This window comes from Drosophila willistoni (genome assembly GCF_018902025.1).
Source record: "Drosophila willistoni isolate 14030-0811.24 chromosome 2R unlocalized genomic scaffold, UCI_dwil_1.1 Seg167, whole genome shotgun sequence".
NCBI classification, from domain to species: Eukaryota; Metazoa; Arthropoda; class Insecta; order Diptera; family Drosophilidae; genus Drosophila; species Drosophila willistoni.
Window position 1 is genome coordinate 23,004,597 of NW_025814050.1, and position 21,255 is coordinate 23,025,851.

The 21,255-nt window shown below is 39.5% G+C and overlaps 7 protein-coding genes across 11 annotated transcripts; 3 read left to right on the forward strand and 4 right to left on the reverse strand.

Moving 5' to 3' along the window:
* Positions 1–1,171: 1,171 nt before the first annotated feature.
* LOC6651799 (protein gurken) lies at positions 1,172–3,479 on the reverse strand. Of its 3 annotated transcripts, none has more exons than XM_047010472.1 (4): positions 3,326–3,479; positions 2,877–3,151; positions 1,550–2,251; positions 1,172–1,489 (listed from the first exon to the last, which is right to left on the reverse strand). In XM_047010472.1, the coding sequence occupies exons 2-4, from the start codon at positions 2,944–2,946 to the stop codon at positions 1,284–1,286; spliced, it is 978 nt and encodes a 325-aa protein (XP_046866428.1). In that variant the 5' UTR covers positions 2,947–3,151; positions 3,326–3,479; the 3' UTR covers positions 1,172–1,283. The 3 variants fall into 3 exon arrangements, with proteins under 3 accessions (XP_046866428.1, XP_046866427.1, XP_002074257.2); XM_047010471.1 differs by having other exon boundaries at positions 3,301–3,479; XM_002074221.3 differs by having other exon boundaries at positions 3,242–3,479.
* A 512-nt stretch (positions 3,480–3,991) lies between these two features.
* On the reverse strand, positions 3,992–7,125 carry LOC6651773. Its single transcript, XM_002074222.3, has one exon. The coding sequence runs from the start codon at positions 6,902–6,904 to the stop codon at positions 4,148–4,150; it is 2,757 nt and encodes a 918-aa protein (XP_002074258.2). The 5' UTR covers positions 6,905–7,125; the 3' UTR covers positions 3,992–4,147.
* A 642-nt stretch (positions 7,126–7,767) lies between these two features.
* Positions 7,768–9,172, reverse strand: LOC6651811. 3 transcript variants are annotated; one of them, XM_002074223.4, is made up of 4 exons: positions 8,927–9,172; positions 8,691–8,812; positions 8,131–8,561; positions 7,768–8,034 (listed from the first exon to the last, which is right to left on the reverse strand). In XM_002074223.4, the coding sequence occupies exons 2-4, from the start codon at positions 8,705–8,707 to the stop codon at positions 7,895–7,897; spliced, it is 588 nt and encodes a 195-aa protein (XP_002074259.3). In that variant the 5' UTR covers positions 8,708–8,812; positions 8,927–9,172; the 3' UTR covers positions 7,768–7,894. The 3 variants fall into 3 exon arrangements, with proteins under 3 accessions (XP_002074259.3, XP_046866741.1, XP_046866740.1); XM_047010785.1 differs by having other exon boundaries at positions 8,691–9,172; XM_047010784.1 differs by lacking the exons at positions 8,691–8,812; positions 8,927–9,172 and having other exon boundaries at positions 8,131–8,677.
* A 22-nt stretch (positions 9,173–9,194) lies between these two features.
* On the forward strand, positions 9,195–9,835 carry LOC6651870 (DNA polymerase epsilon subunit 3). The gene is made up of 2 exons (XM_002074224.4): positions 9,195–9,297; positions 9,358–9,835. The coding sequence occupies exons 1-2, from the start codon at positions 9,259–9,261 to the stop codon at positions 9,712–9,714; spliced, it is 396 nt and encodes a 131-aa protein (XP_002074260.1). The 5' UTR covers positions 9,195–9,258; the 3' UTR covers positions 9,715–9,835.
* Positions 9,836–10,132: 297 nt separating this feature from the next.
* LOC6651817 (DNA excision repair protein ERCC-5) lies at positions 10,133–14,456 on the forward strand. The gene is made up of 4 exons (XM_002074225.3): positions 10,133–10,344; positions 10,407–12,778; positions 12,832–13,273; positions 13,330–14,456. The coding sequence occupies exons 1-4, from the start codon at positions 10,257–10,259 to the stop codon at positions 14,172–14,174; spliced, it is 3,747 nt and encodes a 1,248-aa protein (XP_002074261.2). The 5' UTR covers positions 10,133–10,256; the 3' UTR covers positions 14,175–14,456.
* LOC124460162 lies at positions 14,336–17,151 on the forward strand. The gene is made up of 2 exons (XM_047010473.1): positions 14,336–15,415; positions 15,474–17,151. The coding sequence occupies exons 1-2, from the start codon at positions 14,336–14,338 to the stop codon at positions 17,052–17,054; spliced, it is 2,661 nt and encodes an 886-aa protein (XP_046866429.1). The 3' UTR covers positions 17,055–17,151.
* On the reverse strand, positions 17,051–21,114 carry LOC6651792 (beta-alanine-activating enzyme). Its single transcript, XM_002074227.4, has 5 exons — positions 20,308–21,114; positions 19,916–20,254; positions 19,576–19,857; positions 17,744–19,523; positions 17,051–17,681 (listed from the first exon to the last, which is right to left on the reverse strand). The coding sequence occupies exons 1-5, from the start codon at positions 20,916–20,918 to the stop codon at positions 17,259–17,261; spliced, it is 3,435 nt and encodes a 1,144-aa protein (XP_002074263.4). The 5' UTR covers positions 20,919–21,114; the 3' UTR covers positions 17,051–17,258.
* Between the last annotated feature and the right edge of the window lie 141 nt (positions 21,115–21,255).

Below are 21,255 nucleotides of genomic sequence, written 5' to 3' on the forward strand. Positions count from 1 at the left end.
CACACACACACATACACATTCGTATACTCCACCAATATAAATACGCATCCATACACACACGCAGCCACGCGAAAACATACCACACACACACACATCTCATATTGATGATCGATCATAGTAATGATTAAAACAAATGAATTTCATACATGAAATGATGAAAAAAAGTAAGGAGAATTTTTTGAATAATTTCTACTATACATTTAACTGTAAGTTCTAAGAAATTTGTAAAGAATTTTTGGACGAAATATTGGATAAAATATATATTATAAAATATAAAAAAAAAAAAAAAACAAAGAAATACCCTTTCCTTAGCGTCTTCATTTTCCCGAATTTATAGCATAAGCGTGATCGTAAAGTATAAGATATTAATGTATGTCTACATGCATCTTTATGTCAAGTTTAATGTTTGGATCTAAATTAGGGTGACCATCCGTCCCGAAATGCCAGCAAGAGTCTGAAATGCGATTACAACAAAAAGAGGCTAAATTGGGCAGTTAACCTTCTTTTATAACCTCAAAAGCCTGGATTGATTAAAATTAAACCTAAAAAGCCTGGATTGATTAAAATTAAAGATATTCGTCGCCATTATTAAGTCAATGAAAGCAATTCCATTGTTTTATCCAACCATTTTCGATTAATGCAAAATTTGACATTCATTTTGGTTTTATTTTTAGAAATTCCGTGCATTTTCCGTGTTGATATCTTTTCCGATCGAGATTGCCAAAAAAAATAATTGAAACACATTTGTTACAGTTTTTTAGTCCTATTTGAGTCCCATTTCTTTATCATTTAATGTTTTTTTTTCCATAAATACAAAATGTAACTAAATGTTTACAACAAATGTTTTTGCTTTGTTTTGTTTTGTTTGGAGTAACAAAGTGTTACAAAAAAAAAATATTTATATATCAAGCTAAATTTTAAGCTACTAAACTTATAGTAACAAAATGTTACAACAAAAATAAGAAATACTAACTACAAAAGCTCCAACGAAAGCTTAAAAAGCAAATCAAAAAGAAAAATAGAAGAAAAAAATAATATTAAAGTGAATAATTGTGCGTCTTTTGCAAAACTAAACTACAAAATCCTATAAAGTATACTAAAATGTATTCAATAAATTAAAGAATTAAATTTTCCGTTGCGCAACGTAAATCAAGAAAAATATATATGTATAGACATAACTAACTAAACTACAATATAGGATCTAGATTCTAATTTAAGGTGAAACCAAAAAATTGTTTCCAAATCTCAAGGAGATGATCTCAAAAATTGACGATTTAAGCTGATCAACAGCTGACAAAAAAACGATGCTTATGCAAATGTAATTGCTGCTGCTTCCTACGGTGTTCGGGAGCATTGCGAAACATAAATACGGCCGCGAATAGAACGTATATGGTCGAGAGCAGGATGAGCATTGGAAAGGAGAAAAATATATGAGCCATAAGGATTCTTGGTTGATGCTCCAAGGCCACTGGCGTTGAAACATAGTCACCTGAAATGAGAGCCAATAAGTCCGAATTCCTTCAAGCATCAATCCATAGTGTATACTTACCATTCCAACTCTTGAAATCGCAGCGTGGGCCATCATATCCATCGGCACACACACATGAATTGAGTGTGTGATTGCTAACCGGTAGACGAAAACAACGACCACCATTGAGACAATATTTTGTGTCGTAGGGCTCACTGCAGTTAAGCATGGGCAAATCTATGGAGATTGTGACCCTCACTGGTTCATTTGTGGTTTGACCTGTTGGTGATGTAGTGGTGCCATCGGCCGGAGGAGAAGGAGGTGGCTCATCTGTTGGTGTCACTGTAATGGTCGGCTTCGTTGACGTTATTGTTCTTGAACTGGTGCTTGCCGTGGTTGTCTTTTCAGTTGTTGTCGAAGAGTTTTCGTCAGTTATAAGGTCCAATCCTGGCTCCCAAGTACTGCTGGCCGCCATTTCAAGCGTTAAGGGTGGTCCCCTAGAAGGGTCAGTTTCAATATCCAGTTCCAATGGTTCTATTTGTTCTGTTTCTTGGTCCGCTGCTTCAGGATCAGGATCGGGTTCCACATTGCTGTCTGCTTCCTGGAGTTGTTCGTCGAGCTTTTGCTGCAACTCCATTTGATTGACCAACTGGACCACATGCTCCTCGATCTGCTGTTGCAACTGATGGGCATGCTCATGCAGATGATTGTGAAAATTATGCTGATGCTGCACAATTTTCAGCGTATGTTCCCGCAACAATAAAATTCGGCTCGAACAACAATCTGAAAAGTTTTTTAATTGTATTAAAATTTAGATCAAATTGGAAAACTTATTTGCTTATTATTATTTTATTTACTTATGACTAGAAATGGTGCAACGAATGTTACACAAATACTTCATTAAATGGCAGAATGGAAAAAGTATATTTTTATGAGAAATCTTTTTTCTTTTGTAAATCAAATCACCATCTCCGTAAAGAAAATTCTGAAAAAAGTTTACCATATAAAAAAATTTGACTGTAGTTTGGATTATAAGTAACTGAAGGTAAAACCTATCAAGGTGTTCTGATTTTATAATTTCGAAAAAGGATTCTGTTTTTCACTACAATAAGAAATTAAGAAATAACACTTTGTAAGTTTAATGACAAAAAAGGTTTATAACAACTTTAAGTTTTTCTAAAATATTGCTTATTGCTACGTGCATAACCAAACAATCAAATGGCAGATTTTTAAATGATCATAGCATTATAAGTGTTTTGATTTCGCCTGTTTTTGGTGAATTTATTTTGAATTCCTGATATCTGGCAGCCTCTTTGTGTTTGGAAACCTCTACAGCATATGGCAACCCCAAAATTGTGTGGGTGGGGTACGGGAGAGGGGAGTGGGCTGTTCTTGTAGTGGATCTCACCTGTGACTGCGACAATTGTTGAGAGCACGAAAATTATTTTGATTACTTGCATACATTGAATTCGCATCATAGAAGAAGAAATTTACGTCAATAAAATGTTTTCAAAGGGGATGGGGATTGGCCCTTTGGAAATTTTGAATGTTTTTGAAATTGTTTAATTTATTAAGGATCAAATGGCGGCGTGCTAGCCGCGTTTGGATAATGTCGTGGCCAGAGAAGCAAAAACAACATATTAACTTTATACATTTGCATTTCAGAATAAGCTTTGTTTTCAACTGCAAAATAAAAATAGAATATTTTAGCACATTTTCATGTCACACACACACGAAATCGGAAATATATATATTATGTATGTATGTACATACATATGTATGTATATGTATCTTCTATATATATTTTATATAGTACTCGCGCAAAAACGCACCGGAGCAATCGAAATCTTTCTGTACATTATATATGAATCATTTTTTGAATCTGTTTCTTTTTGAAAATCAAATGTATATATATTTTAGGCCAAAAGCAAATGTCGCGACGCTCGTAGCGAGCCGTGCGGATGAATTTTCTTCAATGATTTTGATTTTTATGTGTTGTTGCGCGAACGTTGGAAAAGAGACTGAGAAAAAACAAGAAGAAGAAGCCAAGAAGCGCAACCCACACACACATACACACATTGCTGTAGTAAAAGGTGAATATAATGAATGATATAGTACAATATACAGAGAGACAACATTAAAAAGAGAGCATGGACAGTTACTTGGATTTATTATGGATATCATATGCATCTAATTAGAGGGAACCTAAGCGGGGCTAGCCAAGGCCGAATTCACCCATAAATGTCGCCTGGTTGTTATATGTATATGTATATTTTCGAAAATGAACTAAAGTCCTGTGTAAAATTAGAACCCCTGTAAAATTAACAATTTCCACAATTAAAAATTTAAAATTAGGTTTTTGCTACAAATCTTGATTCACTAATTGTCCTCGAGTTTAACTTAAAAAATGTTGTATGCTTTTAGGGTCATGATGAATAATTCGGTAATAATTTCTTTGACTTATCATTAAAATGATTTATTTTGTTTGCATTTCTCATATTAAAAATTAATTTTGTACACATATTAAAAAAAGAATTAATTTATTAATTACGATTAATTAAATGTACGAGTACAAAGACATAATTCGATATCTACTAATATCCCAGAGAAATTTGAACTATATGCGCGGGGGTGAAGGCGATTTTTGTGTGTTTTGGGGAAGGGGAGGACCAAGTGATGCTACATTTGTGGCTCCATAGAAGCCAATACACCAAGATGGCCATTACCCAGGAAATCCAGTTCAGAACATTGGACAATTACACGTGCAATATCCTGCGGCTGCAATAACATATCGGAATTTGCAGCCGCCTGAGGTAACAGGATTGTATCCATATGTTGATGCTGCTGCTGCAACTTGGTGGCCACCGATTGACGCACTAGTTTTTCCACAAACATTCGCAGGACATGCGAGAGCAGAATAAGAGATAAGGACTGCGAGACCCCCGGCACGGGTTGCTCCGTATCTAAATGAATGTTTATGTTTTTACACATCTCCGTGACTAGTTCGGCAGCAGTTTCTAGATGAGTGGGTGGAGGCAGATGAAGGAAATGACTCTGATTATGATTTGTCTGATATTTCTGGGGTGGTGGGACTTTTTGTACATGAACAGAATTAGTAGCCATTTCGTTTGTAATCGCCTCGACATCAATTAGTTCCTGATCTTCTCGCCGACAAAAGGTCACGTGAGGCAGTTGTTTGCTTATCCAGGTTTCTACACATCGATTGGAGCTTAGACTGCAAAATGAGAGGCAATGCGAGCTGGGCTTCTCATTTAATTGTTCCTGGACACGCTGTGACAATTGCCGATGACTGTCAGATGAAGGTGCTGCTTCCCAATTCCCTTTGGTCATTGTTTTTAAAGGCGGCGTGTAACCATGCAACCGGGCAAAGCTGACAATTTCCCGTATGCTCCAGTAAATCTCTCGACCACTCGCATTGATCTGCTGCAATTTTAAATGCTGCTTCAAGCACTGCAGCATAGATCGGGCCCGCAAATATTCGAAGCAACGTTGTCGCAGGGCTGACTGTTCCTTGAAAGCTTTTGTAGTGGCCACCATGAAGGGATAATGATCGCTGTATTGGTCACACACCAAGGGCAAGCGACGCAAAAGAAATTCAATGGCATATCGCATACTTTGAAATTGCAGGCCAGCAAAAAGTTGCTCCAAACGCTGATGAGGTGTGAGCGAAGCGGACAAATGATTATTGACCATTGTGGGGCTGGGCTGGTGGGTGGCCTCCTCTGCATTAACACTCATATTGGCATAACCATGATCGTGTTGGATGCACAGCATCAAATGCCACCGTCGAGCAGTTGGCTTCAACAGACTTAATTGAGGCTTCAGTAGCGACTGCTGTTTTACAGCCTGCTTCAGTTTGCTCTGCTGGGGATCAATAATATAGAGTTTGCCAGCCTTCTGGAATACCACATTCTTTTTCTTAGTCTGACCATTGCCCAGGATTTGTAAGTGATTGGGTTTCTTTGGACTACCATTCACCGGCAGATAGACAATTGAGGGACTGGGATGATTTGGTGTTTTTGTCTTCTTTGGACTGCTTAACTTGAGGGTTTCGGTAACCAAAACTGTTGGCTGCAATTCCTCAATATTATCAATATCACTTATATCGCCAGCAAAGAGATTATCGTCCAGTTCCTCCTTGTTTTGTGTAATGGATATGGTGCGGGGCTTAGATGAATCGTCAAATGAGGGATTTATATCAAGCGACGCAGGATACGCAGGTGGAGCTGCTGGAACTGGTGGAGGACAGGCTTCTGGTTGTGTCGGTAATGCTTCTGCTTTTAGCCACACTTCAAGAATCGTCTCCGCTCCCATGGTATGCAAGCCGCACTTGGTCTTGTCCAGCACAATGGTGTGCATCAGTTGTATGGGTTTCTGTTGGAGTTTCTCCTGGAAATACAATTGAATCCGCATGGGAAACTCACCCCAACCACGGCGAGACAACTGAAAGGGAGGTTTGTGTACATCCACAATATCATTGGGCCGATATGTGTGATGCAAATGGAAGCGAACTTTTCGAATGTATGCCTCGAGGGGCTGTGGCAGACTCTTACCCTGTAAATAGACCAGCCATTTATAGGCCAACGATTCCTGGCCTATATACTTGGAGGTGTTGCCAACCACAAAAACAAATTTGTTTTTGTTATTTAAACGGGAGGCATTTAGTTCCAGCTGATGTTGTTGCTGCTGCTGCTGGCGCTCATATGCCTGGCGACTAGTACAAGGCTCTTCATCAGGATCCGTCTCCAGTTTGGTGGGTTGCCCTTCCTCCCTTGAATGATCCGTGACTATACCCTGTTGCTTGATTTTCTGTTGCCGACGACGTTCTGCCCTTCGGTGAGCTGGATTACGTAGTTTAATGCTTTGCTTGGCCACCACAGCAGCATTACGTTCCGGTGGTTGACTTGGCTGAGGCTGCAACGGACGTTTGCCCACGATTTTCTTTATGGCAGGATGAAGTGGCATTTGAGGACCAGAGGAGCCTTCGTCTCCAAATAAGGAATCCTTGCCCCTAACCTTTACCACATCGGCTGCATTGAGCGTCACTTGTTGCTTGCGATAGTATTCGCTCACTACCTGGTATCGTAGCTTGTCCAGCAGCTGTCGTGCCTGTAGTAAGCGTCCATCAATTTCGGCCAACTGTTGCTCCTTTTGCGACAGCTCCCTTTGAAATTCAGTCCGTATAAGCTCACAAATGCGCTGCAATTGCGTGGCTCTAAGCTCAGGGTTCGCCTCAATGGCATCTGGAGCCACTGGTGTCTCTGTTTGCTCCTTCTTCTCCAGCACTTTGATACGCTTCTGCTCCGGGAACTTGCCGGCGCCCAACTGTGTGTCATGATGCTGCTGGTAGTCGGGATCATGGTATTCGCTGTGTTTGCGCTTCCTTGGCGTCTCTGTTGTTGACACCAGATCCATGTGCTGCGTGCACTACGCTTTATTGTGTTGTCGTGGCTTGGACGCACAAGCCCAGTGTTTGTTGTATCACCTCAGTTGGAAACAAAACAGCTTAAAGTCTCGTCTAAACTGTTTTTGGTACATTTATGTTTGCTTTTTGGTACAACAATTACCAAAACTATATAAACAAATTCCTGCTGAAAGGCGCAAAGGTTTTGTTTTTGGCCAGTGTTGCCAGATGTAAATTCAGGCTTGTGTTAATATGGCCAGATGTTAAAAAATGAGAGCTAGTTCGATAACAAATCGTCATTTTGCTCCGATAACGACAGCTTTGCTCCGATAATATCTATAACAATAATAAATCGACATTTGCTCCAATAACCGGTAGGAAATTTTTTTAAAATTGTGCGCCTCAGCCTACATTTGTGGACCATGTCGCTTTCCACATAGCAAAGAAGGCACTTCCCCCACTTACCACCGCCTACACACCAATAACGAATAGACTAACATTACATATTTCATTCAATCTATTATTGTTTAACACAATAACTGTAAAAATATGATAATAAAATCTGTAAAGATAACTCTATTCAAGTTGGCCACGTCATCATTGCCCAGTAGGAGCATCAGCCATGCTCCCTCATTGCAGAAATCCATATTTAATTTTGGCAGCTGCTTCATTACCGCTTTGCAATAAATCTTAAGATTATCCTTTTTAAGATTCATCAATATGCACTGCTCCTAATGCCACAAGACCACCCCCAAGACAGACTCGACCACAGCGCACAATGCAGATGTATTTCAGTTATGTATTTTTTTGAGATCCTTGGCTAACTTATGCACCATAGTGCAAAGTGCACCAAAGAAATACAAACGTCAACATGTAAAACGATAAGATATTTTATTTTCGAGAGACATGAGAAATAAATGTAATTATATATGCGAAGTGTGCAGTATCCTTGCAAACTAATTAGTCTTACTGGGTGGAGTCACCATTCCCCGTTATGATCGTCAGACAAAACGACGACCCATCCTCTTGTAAAATAAATTGAACTTTTCTATAAACTCAGTTCCGCCAGCATGGGGACAGTTATTCCAAGTTGTTACCAAAAAAGCGATATCAGAAGAATCCCTAGAGTTTTGAATTTCCCCTGAGAAAATAAAAAAGTAATAGATAATTCGTAAGTGCATACATATGTTATGAGATTGTGAGTGCAAGAAATTCTGCGATTGAGATATGTACATACTTGCAACCATATCCTTAACTTCCCACTCAGCATCATAACGATGATATAGAAAATCCAAGAACTCCGTCAACTGTGTGATACTGAGCTTTCCGGCTATTTTGTGTTGAGCTAGTATTTCGTCATCTTTCAATATGGATGTTTGACTTAGCATGCGGTGAGTGTTGTCCCTTATCTTGCTCAAATCCTGCAGATATTGGTCCATTGACGCATACAAATTTTCCAAGCGCTGAGTAAGCGCGCTAAAACGTTGTTCCAGAACAAGTAATTTCTTTGATCTGCTTTCGATATGCCATAGATCTTCATTGGCCGCCATATTTAATTGCACCGATGCAATTTTCCTTAGTGCAACGCGTCCTTTTTGGATGATCCGCTCCCATGAGTAATTATCAGTCCTTATAGTAGAGATCATTTGAGACAGTTCCTGCTTTGATCTGTAATTTTTCTTTATTTGCTTAGAATTCATGACTGCGTTAAGTTTAGACCAGTGATGGAAAACGATCGTATGTGATCATCAACCAGATTACCATTTGCGAAGATAATTATTGTGCCTAGTAACATACCTTGAAACCACATACATATCTAATTCTAACTCTAATCCTTGAACCTTTTCGGGATGTAATTCTTCGTTTATAAATTTTGACGTTTTTTCTGCGGTGTTGGACTTTGCAAAACAATTCCAGTGCTGTAAAGCAATAGATGGGTTAAATTGACTAGTATTTTTTTTATAGATGGTGCGCCAAAATATGTATACATTGGTGGTCACGAATTTAAGACGTTATATATTTTTGGACTTTACATTTGCATTCAATCTGACAACTCGGAGCACTCTGAGAGCTGCTGCTTGCTGTTTGTCTGGCAGTTACTCTCGGTAAATACGGCAAATCCTTTGAATCCTTTGAATCAAACAAAAGTTTTAAATAAGAGGCTAGCCAAGCTGACGAATGGTCAGCTGCCAGAGCAGCACCGTAATACAGATCAAACAAAGCGCTAAAAAAAACAACAGGCTGGCAACGCTATAATCCATAAAAAATAGCGTTGGCATCCTTTGTTGGCAACATCGGAATGAGTTGGCATCATCGGTTGGATTGGCATAAAATATTGTGGTCCCGGTAAAAACAAAACATCAAAATGGTTGAACGAATTGAAGATTTAAATTTGCCAAATGCCGTAATTAACACTTTGCATTGCCCTTTGCTCTTGATCTTAATCCATTAACCCTCTTTGTAGGTGATTACGCGGCTCATCAAAGATGCTCTTCCGGACGGCGCAAGTGTAAGCAAAGAAGCCCGCGCATCCATAGCACGAGCCGCCTCGGTATTTGCCATTTTTGTGACTTCAACGTCAACGGCTCTGGCACATAAGCAAAACCATAAGACTATTACGGCAAAGGATATCTTGGAAACCCTCAGCAAATTGGATTTTGAGAGTTTTATTCCGTCGCTGTCGCAGGACCTGGAGGCGTATCGCAAAATGGTCAAAGATAAAAAGGAAAGTAAGGCCAGCAAGAAGGATGCCAACATGCCCAGCAATGCTGAAGATGCAACAACAATAAAAGCCACTAACAACGAAAGTGCCAATGAATGAAGTGGAAATCAGTTATTTTTATTTTAATTTATTTACATAAACAAATGTTCCTAAAATGAACTATTTGTATATGAGTGAATTCCGAATTAAATTAAGCAAATATTTCATATATATTATAAAAATAAAAAGTACTTGTTTCAAATTTAATCCTCTAATAGTACAAAACAGAGTGCCGAGGCTAACATCGACCATGCTGAGGTTTTTATGCCCTTACAAATTTTCTTGTTACTCATTCGTTTTTTATAAAAGTCATTGTTGATTGATCGTTTTTATGGGACATATATATGATATAGTGGTCCGATCAAATGGACAAACACAGTTCGTCTCGTCGTGCTGTTCAAGGATATTCATATACCCTTTTAGCAATACTTTAGTAAATCTTGGGAAAGTAATCAACACTTGCTAGCCAATTGTGGATTTTCCAACACTTTTGCCGGTTTGTAGTTGTTCGCGAGTTCTGAATTCTTAATTTTGTTTGCATGGCTTGTGCATGATTATTGCAATAATTTCGAGAGCTCTTCAGTTATTTTTACATATTCAATATGGGAGTAACCGGACTTTGGAAGCTTATTGAGCCCTGCGGTAAGCCTGTCCCAGTGGAGACATTAGAGGGTAAAATTCTAGCTGTCGGTGAGTTATATTTTTCCGTATTTGCATTGACTTGCGAAATTAAATGTTACTTGGTCTTTCAGATATATCGATATGGCTGCATCAGGTAGTCAAGGGGTTTCAGGATAACAAGGGCTCCGCCCTGAGCAATGCCCATCTGCTGGGATTGTTCCATCGACTGTGTAAATTGCTTTATTACCGGGTCCGACCAGTATTCATCTTTGACGGCTGTGTGCCTCAGCTGAAACGAGATACCATTGCACGACGTCAACAGCAACGAAATAAGCTCAGCAATGAAGCGGATCGCATACAAGCACTGCTGCTTCAATCTCTGGCCAAGGAGAAAGTCGTTCAGCAGGCTCTGGGTGCTAGTGCCGAACAATTGCTTTTAAAGTCGCCGGGCAAACGTCCAACGGCTAGTAAATCTAAGAACGATGAAGATGACCTATTCAAATTACCAGAGCTACCTGCTGCAGCATCTGCAGGAGCTGCTATGGATGACAGTAGCGATCAGGATTTGGATGATACCAGTGCCAGCGCAACATCGGACAGCTCCTTTGATGAATCTACTGCTCGGCGTACCTACGATTCCAGTTTGCAAGCAATTGATGTAAAAAGCCAGCATTTTCGTAACCTGCCTGCTGATGTGCGTCACGAAATTCTCACAGATATCAAAGAGACGCGTAAACAATCCTCCTGGGGACGCCTGCATGAGCTACCAGCCCGTAGCGATGATTTCAGTTCGTTTCAAATGAAACGGTTACTAAAAAGACGTGCCGTCCAGGAGAGTCTGGAAAAGGCCGAGGAAGAAATGGGAGGCCATACCCTAACGTACGCGGAATTGTGTAACTTTTTTAATGAGGAGGGTATAGTGACACCTACGGCCATTGAGCAAAGCACCAGACAAATTAGCTCTGATGAACATACGCGCTTTTTACTGGTCAGAGATCTTAAAAAGAAGGCGCTAGAGAGTGCAGAGATAAAGACAGAGATTAAATGTGAAACCATAAAGGAAGAAACACCTGTCGCTGACATTGACGATGAGAAGCCAAGCACTTCAAGGCACGTGGCGGAGGCGGAAGAAAAAAAACCAATTGACCTGCTTGGGACTGAATACGATGAGGATTATGCCAAAGCGATTGCCCTATCTCTTGAGGAGACTTCCGTAGTGTACAACGAAAAGGACTATGACTATGATTCGGATCAGGATTTGCGTCTCAATCGTGAGCAAAGTAAACAGTTGCGACATGCAGCCAAGGGGCCAGCCAGAGCCTATATGATTGAATATGGTGGCATGAACGACGAAGAAGTGGGTAATATAATGGAAACTACACAATTTAATAACACACAATCCCTGGAGCAACAATTTGAAAGTGCCCAGAATGATATGCCAAATGACTCTATTGATGAGGACACACAACTTGCCATGGCAATTGAAGAAAGTCGAAAAGAGGCTTTAAAGGAATTAAATAAAAATTCAGCATCCCATGTGGAGGAGATTGTGGACAGTGATACGGATTCCGACTTGGAAGAAGTTCAAGTTGATAATAAATTGGAAATCTGTGTTGATATTAATAAAACTTTAAAGCCTGCTGATGATATATTTTCCGATGTTTTCGATAAAAGTGATAATGATGATGATGATTTCATTGAGGTACCAAATGATCCTAAAGCAGAATCCTCTAAAGAAACTGCAAAACCAAAATTAACTGATGAATCAGAATCCCTACAAGATGCTTCTAAAGCGAAATTAACTGACAATGAAGAGTCCTTGGAAGAATCAAAAGAAGCAGAGATAACTGATACTGAAATAATTGAAGTAAAAGATAGCCAAGATCAGGACTTGCTTGATAAAACTGAGGAAAAACCTCAGACATCATCATCTAACATAAATTCCATAATAGCGAATCTTAAAAAACAAACTGAAGAAATCAAAAACATTAAGTTTGACACTTCTTTAGATGAAAAACCGAAAAATGCACTAAGTTCAATTCTGGATGAGTTAAAAAAGCAAACTCATGATGTTAAAAATATTAAACTCGAACAAATTAAACTAAGTGATAGCAATGTTATTGAATTATCCTCCGACGATGAGTCGAAGCCATCAAAAGTTGATGAGGTAATCGAATTAGGTGATGATATTCAGAGTAAACGTATTTCACCAAATAAAACGCCAAGTAAAAATAAATCAATAACTGATTATTTCGAAACAAGTTATGTGGTGAAACGTACACCCGATAAGTCACCATTAAATGATGTTACTCCACCAGGGACACCAAAAGTGGCCAAACCATTCTATAGAAAACGCACCCCGAAATCTGGACAAAAACGTTCAGCCGAAGAGACTAGCGATGATGGCTTAACACCCAATAAGAAATCCAGCAAAGCAGCAAAATCACTTTTCGAGCAAGGAGAACAAGAACCAGAATTGATTGCCAAACCCCTTGATCCAGAAGTAAGTACAAAACGGACAAAAGAAACGATTTCTAATGCATTTTTGTTTTTCAGGATCTCATTAAAGATGCGGCTGATGCTTTGAAATCACAAAAAACATCCGAGGAACTACAGACAATGGCCACTAGCTTGGCCCAGGAACGTAAGCAATTGGAATTGGAGAGAAATCGTCAAGATCGTATGGGTATGTCGATAAGTCAACGCATGAGCATTGACTGCCAAGAATTGTTGCGTCTCTTTGGCATTCCGTACATTGTTGCGCCCATGGAGGCAGAAGCACAATGTGCCTTTCTAAATGCCACCGAATTGACGAATGGAACCATCACTGATGACAGTGATATTTGGTTATTTGGCGGACGGACTGTCTATAAGAATTTCTTTGCTCAGAACAAACATGTCTTGGAGTTTCGTTCAGAGCAGATTGAACAGACGTTCAATTGTAATCGCGGAAAACTAATACAATTGGCTTGTTTGGTGGGAAGCGATTATACTACAGGTAAGACGGAAATCACAATTATCTTAATAAAGACTTATTGTTGGTGATCTATTAAGGCATACATGGAATTGGAGCAGTAACAGCATTGGAAATTCTTGCCTCATTCTCGACTGCTACGACGGTTCCATCTACTCAGTCGATTTGCAATCAAACAGTTCTTGAGACATTGACTAGATTTCGAGACTGGTGGCAGGCGCATAAAAATTCGAATCTTCCGCCGGGCAGTTCTGCCCGCCTCTCATTGCGGAAAAAACTGAAAAACATTGACCTGCACGAAGGATTTCCAAGCTCAGCAGTCGTGGAGGCATATCTAGATCCCAAGGTAGATGACAATCGAGATGCCTTCACGTGGGGAACACCAGATGTGGACTCCATAAGGGAGTTTGCCCGTAAATCTTTTGGCTGGACCACAAGTAAAACGGATGATATTCTTATGCCGGTCATAAAGAAAATCAATGATAAAAAAATACAGGGCTCAATACGTAATTATTTTACGGCCAAGAGCGCCCTCCGAGTACAGCAACCGCAAGTCAGTAAACGTGTCCAAACTGCAATCGATAAAATGTCCGGCAAATTGGATGTGGAAACTCCGGAGAAACCAAAGAAAACCAGTCGTGCGAGACGCACCAAAGCAGTTAACAAGGAGTCTAACGATGACGAGTTCGAGCCCAAACCAGCACGTCCAAAACGTGGCAAGCGGAAATCGTCAACCACAACAGAAGCAGTTGCATTAGAGGAGGAAACCAATACTGAAAATCCTTCAACGTCCATTAAACCCGGCAAATGTCCAAGAATTCCAGACTCAACAGAAGTTATACCCCAAAGGGAGAGGGATTTGGAGCAAATGCGTCTAAATAAGGCCAAGGCAGCAGAACTATTTAAAAAGGCGGCCAAAAATTAATGATTTTGCATCTAAAATGAAATTTATTCTTGAACATTTATTTCCATTAATTATTTGTACAATTTTTATATAAGAAAAAGTTATCACCGAAATGTACTTCATTTCAATTGCATGAAAATTTTTGTTTAAAAGAAAAAAATTAAAAAAAAAAAACTAAAATTATGAAATCGAAAAGAAAACAAATTGGACGGGTTTTTTACTCCCGTTGCATTACAAAACGTCGTAGATGCTTTAGAAATCGAGCAACAAAACGAAATCTCATAATTAAAACCTTAAAAAATGTTTTACTGGATTTACAATTGAAATACCAAAAAACAATATTTGGAGAACAAATGAATTTAATGAGGCAAAGCAGAGTACAAGAGTTGTTAAAATATGTGAAAATCTTAAAACTTCAAAGTCGAAAATTGGACCAAGAACAGCTTAAACAATATCGAAACGATAGAAAATTGGAGAGATTATTTCGAAAACTTGGAGGTATTGAAAAATATTTAAAGCGCTACAATTCTCAACTAAATAAAGCTATACAAGAACATCAGGGAGAAGCACAAACAGCGAGTCGATCGACATATGGAAACGATTCATTTGAAAGCATTGAGGAACCCCAAGCAGTCAAAACTTCGGTACATTTTATGGACGAAATTTCTAGGCAAAATGTGGCTAAACAAATTGTCAAAAATATTCCGTCGGCTATAGTCCTAGCCCAGCATCGTGATAGTTCCATTAAAAGTCTCAAAACCGAAAATGCATCTTTCAAAAATTTAAGGCCCAAAAATGTATCGCTTAAACGTTTAAAGTCCGAAAATTCTTTCGAAAAATTATTATTGGGTTTCCTACACAAATTTGAAAAACCTAAAATAACGGCAAAGCCGGAGGAATTATCGAAAAATAAATCGGTTGAAGCAGAAATTGATCAATATGTAAAACGCCAAGGACCAATTTCGACAAAGCTCGTTTACAAATGGCCAGCAAGTATTTCGGCTGTGGTTTTGGCCAAACACAAACGTTCGAATTCACGGCGTAGGGCTTTTTGGCATCTGCGTCAAATATCACCCTCAGTGAATAATTCGCATTTTCAGAGTAGAGAGCAACTCTTCAGGATGGCGGTCCAAGAGAAGCAAAGGAATCTACACGATTATGGATCTGTAAGTGCCTCGCAAATCCTTAAGCGAAGAAAAATTAAACATAGGGATCAATTGATGGAACCAAAATGGAACCAAGACGAAAGAATTATACATAAGGTAAGATTGAATTTAGTTATATCGAAATGATTCATAAGGCTTTTACTCCTTGAACTAGAATGTATATAATAGAAATTCAGAATTGTCACCACAAACATCACATAATTTGGGCAGAAAAAACCTTTTGAGAAAAACAAAAGGAAATCTGCCATCAATAGAAAAACATAAGATAGTCAATGCATGGCAGTTAAATAAATTTAATTGGGATTCAACTAATTCTACGGATTCAGAAATGTGCGAGAATCGTGACATCAAATTGGAGCCAATGGAGACGACTGCACGTAAAATTATCAATAGTCTGTTGTTAGAGGAGAATCCCATTGGCGAACGATTTGAAGAGAAGCCTGGCAAAAGAGTTGTGGTTCCTCTATCGGCAAATGAGTTTACACCTCATTATGAGAAAAGTCCTTTGAGCCAGGTAGACGAAGTGTTTGACGATCTAATTGAAAAGAACAATGAGTGGCAGGAATATATGCGTGATCTGGAGGGGTCTCAGGATATTGTCAAATCGTATTTGCAGAAACGTTATTTGCAAAATGTGCGAACTGTCTTACAGAATCAAGTCCATCAAATCACTCAACAAAATTCTAACTTCCCGTATGAGCCTTTAGAAGGAGAAGAAACCAGGACCAAACCTTTGTCTTGGTCAGCCTTTGGCTGGAGGGCCATCAAAACGAATTCCACAAATAGTTTGTCTTCTACCGCTTCAAAAAATGAAAACCAAATAGACCGAAAATTATATTGCAGCAATACTCTCGAGATGCATAGACGTTTCTTTACCAAGCAAATGATGAAATTACGTTACGGATTTCTCACCAAAAACATAAGGCATCTTTACAAGTTGATAATGAACAGGGAATGGCCCATCAGACAGGAGGATCGTGATTTGCTTAATGAATACGCACTTGATCCTCAGCATTATAATATACTGATCATGGCCATAGAACCAACTTTACCCCAGCCACAAAGTGAGGCAAAGATGGCAATTATTGAAGAGAATTACAACTATATAAAGGGGCTTATGGAAAGAGACAGACGCCGCTCCAGGATGATGGCATCTTCATTAATTTCCTGCCAAAGTGATGCCATTCCCATAATGTATGCGGATGATGGCATTTCGGGTCGTTGTCAATTTGATTTCGATAAAGCATATATGAAGGAACAGCGCGCCAAGTGGGCTAAATACTTTGCATTGCAAGAAAAGACTCCGTTGGAGCTACAACTGGCCAATAAGAGGACTCAAAAACTTCAGGCAAAAGCGGCCAGGAAAGCTTTAAAGAAGCAACGCCAAAGAGATGCAAAAAAACACCTTCAAATATCAAGATCATTGAGTGCTCTCTACACAGATCCAAGATTGACGCAACGCATGCGAAAAGTCCTGAATGAAATGGCCGAAGACAAGGGGGAAAAAACCTTAAAGCAAACTAAAAGAAAAAAGTCTTCTACATTTTCTTCAGTTACTACAGAACCAAAAAGTTGTTGTAGTCGGTGCAAATTGTGGCAGCATGATTCATGCTCTCTAACTGAAACAGAGATATTCTGCCCGCCTATTGTCCCTAAATCATATATAAATTGTATAAAGGATAAGGCAAATTCTCATGGTAAGTCCTCTGCCTTTGGATGCAAACAAATTAATTAATTCGTAAATTTTGTATAATTTTTTGTAAATTTAATGTAATAAAAATACTTAAATCAAATATAAAACATTTCAATTGACTCCTAACAGTTTTAACCAATTACAAATTTGTCTTTTCTATTTACGGAAGATTTAAACAAACCAATAATTAAGCTGTATGGTATTTGGTCTTTGTAGATTCTTAAAAATTTACAATTAATTTCTCTTCTAGACGCCCATACAATATAAATAGTTATTGCGACATCCAACATAGACACGTTTAAGCCTCTCAATGTAGCAAGAAGTGGAAAATATTTCGCCGGGCAATTTATCAGACCAACGAATTTCGCCATTGTTAAAATTCATTAATTGCACCCGTCCATCGGTGGTGCTAGACCAGATTAAACTTGGCTGAATGTTGATTAATGTGGGCGTTGTATATATTGGAGCACCTACATCAATTTTCCAATGCAAATCGAATGAAACGGTTACGGAAAGTTGTCCCAAAAGTGGTTGAGTTGTTTTCGTACGCAGGCAATAGACATGACGATCGATGCAGCCAAATACAACAAACGATTGTCCCATATATGTGGGTGGAGATTTCACAACCAACGAGGAGAAGATGTTGCCATCAGCCTTAAACGTAGCCAACTGCAAGTATATAAAAATGTTGGCATTAAGCTTATAATGTGTATGACTGATATTTGACTTACAATCCTTCCATTGCCTGTATGACAGGCGTGGACTTCTCCTGCCACCTCGGCGATCAGAAACACATTGGAATCCAACATGGCGGGTGTGGAGAAAATTGGCTCTTTACACTTCTGTGCCCATTGTACCGATCCATCGGCCAGAGAGACACGAGTATAGCGCCCATCCAATGCACTTATGATGACTGATTGGGCGTATGGCAACTCTATGGGGCTGGCAAATATGGGTTTCTCACCAACCTTCAAGCACCATAGAACTTCCTGCGTTGTACTGGATATACATATTACATTGTAGTCCTCTGCATAGCTACAGACAACAATGCGCGAAGCATCCGCTGATAGCAATGGTTGGGCCTTAATCATTCCGCCAATACTAACATGCCATGCAATGTCTCCAGTGAGTGGATTAAAGGCATAAAGGCCACCATCATAGCACCCTACAACAGCCAATTCTAGGCTAAGAAAAGTGACCTTGCATTCAATTCGATCGGGGAGTTTAACGGCGCTCAACTCTAGGCCAGATCTTGGATCCAGAGTGCGCAGCAATTTGGAATGCGCTCCGACACAAACATATCGTCCCTCGTACTCGGCAACAGGTGAGTCTATACATTTATTGAAGTTGACCTTCCAATGGAGTTGAAAATGTATGTTTACTGGTTGTTCAATGCGTTTAATGACAAGACCGCAACGATTGCTAGACCCACTACTCTCTGCATTTCCTGGTGCATTCTCTAGTGGTGGCTCCAATGGCTTCAATTTGGTATTGTTTGCCACGAGTTTCGCGGTGTCAAGGAATTGAAACACAGCCTTTAATGGCACATTCTCATCGAGGAGAATTTCAAAAAGATGACGCTGTTCATCATCTATGCACATTCGCAGTCCGATTTCCCTGCACAAAGTAATGGCGTGAAAAGATGTGCCTCCAGCTTGGCGAAAACTTAGTTCATAGCCCTGGGGATGGTTGAGCAATTGTTTCTGTTTTTCTAGTCTTTGCCTTTTTCCTGATTTCGAACTTGGTTTTGAGGGTTCACCCAGCCACTCGAGCCTGTCGTGCAGAAAACTCTTGAGAATTTCCTGTGCCGGCTCCGCCAACGGAGTGCACTCCTTGAGGAGTAATTCCTTATCAAGTTTTCCATGTGAATTACACGGAAAATGCTGCAGATATATGAAACGATCTGGTTGCTCGCAATTCGAAAGTTTCGATAGTATATCAAATGTCTGGGCCCTCTGCTGTACTTTCGTTTTTAATTCCAATGTCCGTATGCAGCAGATGAGTTTCTGGAATTGTTCCTGCCAGAGGCAGGTAACCAGTTCACCGCTGGGCAGGCATCTTTCTATCTTGCGCGTAATTAAACCTAAGCTAATACGAGCTCCTGCCCTCTTGACTACATCATTAGAGCGATCTTGATAAATGATTGAGTTGCCTTCAGTGCGACATACCAGATCCCCAGTGGCTCGAAAGACCATTCCCTTCAAAAGTTTGCCCTGCATCCTATCATCGAGTTCCGGAATATATGTGCGACGTGAAGCACTGCCTAACAGAAGCTCAGCCGTATTAAGATGCTTTAATCGTTGCATCTTCACCACTGTGTGGTCATCAATAGGCTGGCCCAATGGTATGTGAGATCCTTGCAGTGTTCGGACAATGTGCAAAAGACTCCAACAGGATATTTCTGTTATTCCATATATATTGCAAACACGCTTTTGAAGCAGCACACGTGGATCCATCCAGGTAACTAGTTCATCACAATTTGGAAATGGTTCTCCACCTAGTAGAAGTACTCTGTAAACAAAATTTTATAAATATTTGCATAATGATGAGCTTAATCACGTACCTTAGCGTACTGGAACTGTTCAGGATACGATTACGTATAGCGCTTGTTCCAAACTGACGGAACAGTGATGGGGTCATCTGCAACACGGTTATTCCTGCCGGTGTGACGCTGGTCGGGAATAGAGCATTTAATACCTTTGACGGAGATTCCCTCATCGTATGGTGACAGATTAGAACAGCGGCCCCATTTTGCATTGCTAGAAACAACTCCACCACAAAAGGATCAAATGTGCACGGGGTGCCAAGGTAAATAATATCGGCCATAGATACATTCAGTTTCTCGCTGGAAAGAAATCGTTGAATCAATATAGGTGGACAATGTGGAAACGTGTAAAGTTTACCTTAGTCCCACTATATTCGGACTAATACATTCATAGGGAACATGTATCACCTTGGGTTGTCCTGTTGTGCCCGTCGTGGTAATGGTATAGCACATATTGTCCGGTAGAGTCCTGGCCAACATGGGCGGGCCGTCTGTGCAGTTGGGTTTCAGCTTGAATAATTTGTATTCCTCATTGTAAATCAGGAAGTTATCAAGACGTTCAAAGAAAGATTCGCCAACGGTCATATGCCCACTGACCAAGAGATACTCAATGCCAGCTCGTGACATCTGTTCATGTAAATCTTTCGAAGCCATCATCTTATCCGTGCCAAAGAAATGACACTTGTGATTCAGTATCCTATAATCAACAAAGTTTGTTATTAGAGTTTTCTTTTGAATTGTTCAACCTACCCTAAAATGAGGATGCACGATGATGGTGTGTGGTTAAAAATTCGAAAAGCAATCCCTATACCCGTTGGAATATTATTGCGATGTAGCTGCTCCAACATATTCTCCACGCTGCTTACAGCTTTGCTATAGCTAAGTGAAACATCCAGTGCATCTATTCGCTTTATAACAAACGACACATCGCCATATTTTCGTAATCTTTGTATATCATATAGTTTCAAAGATTCATCTAAGCAAGGCGATTTAGTTTCTAATAGTCCCTCCGATTCAGACTTTGCTTTCAGCTTGCTTTCTTCTTCTTTGTCATCATCAAATTCTGTTTCCGACATCCCAACAAATTCTAAAAGTTCCTCCGTCTCGGACTTTATTTCCATTTTGATATCCCCAACAGGTGTTTCTGATTCTTCTTCATCATCATCCAAGTCAGTTTTACACATGCCAACACAAGACGGTTCAATGTCTAATAGTTCCTCGGCCTCAGATTTTATTTCCATTTTGACATAATCCGTGACAGTTGGGAAATCAGGTAAAATTGTCTCTTCTTCCTCATCATCATTCAATTCTGTTTTAATTACAGTATCAGACATCTGATACTGTAAGCTGTCTGCTTCCATATCCTTTTTTGACGATTCCTCCTAGTTGACCGTTTCTGGTGCCCTCTGCGTTTGGTTAGTTTAAACATCAACTGCGACCAGAAATCATATTTAAATTTGGTAATACTGTAGCCCACTTATCAGTATGAATTGTTCAATTTTCCTCGTATTCCTCTTCTTTTTGGTTCGTCGTTGCAGGACATGGAGATTAATCAAATATCAAAAATACTAAATAAAAATACCAGCAATGCAACCAGTGATGACATATTGGACAAAAAAAAGTCAAATTGGAAAAAACTAGTTCAAAGTTTTTTTAATGTATAAAATATATTGCTTACATATAAATGTAAGCTTACAA

Bases quoted from the DNA above. Each gene is read 5' to 3' on its own strand.
- LOC6651799 (XM_047010472.1), bottom strand. From the start codon at position 2,946: ATGATGCGAATTCAATGTATGCAAGTAATCAAAATAATTTTCGTGCTC. The intron at 2,252-2,876 runs GTGAGATCCACT...AAAACTTTTCAG, and splicing joins AACAATTGTCGCAGTCACAG to ATTGTTGTTCGAGCCGAATT. The intron at 1,490-1,549 runs GTAAGTATACAC...CTCTCATTTCAG, and splicing joins CGATTTCAAGAGTTGGAATG to GTGACTATGTTTCAACGCCA.
- LOC6651773 (XM_002074222.3), bottom strand. From the start codon at position 6,904: ATGGATCTGGTGTCAACAACAGAGACGCCAAGGAAGCGCAAACACAGC.
- LOC6651811 (XM_047010784.1), bottom strand. From the start codon at position 8,593: ATGAATTCTAAGCAAATAAAGAAAAATTACAGATCAAAGCAGGAACTG. The intron at 8,035-8,130 runs GTATGTACATAT...TTATTTTCTCAG, and splicing joins AGTTAAGGATATGGTTGCAA to GGGAAATTCAAAACTCTAGG.
- LOC6651870 (XM_002074224.4), top strand. From the start codon at position 9,259: ATGGTTGAACGAATTGAAGATTTAAATTTGCCAAATGCC. The intron at 9,298-9,357 runs GTAATTAACACT...CCCTCTTTGTAG, and splicing joins ATTTAAATTTGCCAAATGCC to GTGATTACGCGGCTCATCAA.
- LOC6651817 (XM_002074225.3), top strand. From the start codon at position 10,257: ATGGGAGTAACCGGACTTTGGAAGCTTATTGAGCCCTGCGGTAAGCCT. The intron at 12,779-12,831 runs GTAAGTACAAAA...TTTGTTTTTCAG, and splicing joins CCAAACCCCTTGATCCAGAA to GATCTCATTAAAGATGCGGC. The intron at 13,274-13,329 runs GTAAGACGGAAA...TGATCTATTAAG, and splicing joins GGGAAGCGATTATACTACAG to GCATACATGGAATTGGAGCA.
- LOC124460162 (XM_047010473.1), top strand. From the start codon at position 14,336: ATGAAATCGAAAAGAAAACAAATTGGACGGGTTTTTTACTCCCGTTGC. The intron at 15,416-15,473 runs GTAAGATTGAAT...TCCTTGAACTAG, and splicing joins ACGAAAGAATTATACATAAG to AATGTATATAATAGAAATTC.
- LOC6651792 (XM_002074227.4), bottom strand. From the start codon at position 20,918: ATGGAAGCAGACAGCTTACAGTATCAGATGTCTGATACTGTAATTAAA. The intron at 20,255-20,307 runs GTAGGTTGAACA...TGTTGATTATAG, and splicing joins TCGTGCATCCTCATTTTAGG to GATACTGAATCACAAGTGTC. The intron at 17,682-17,743 runs GTAAGTCAAATA...ATATACTTGCAG, and splicing joins ATACAGGCAATGGAAGGATT to TTGGCTACGTTTAAGGCTGA.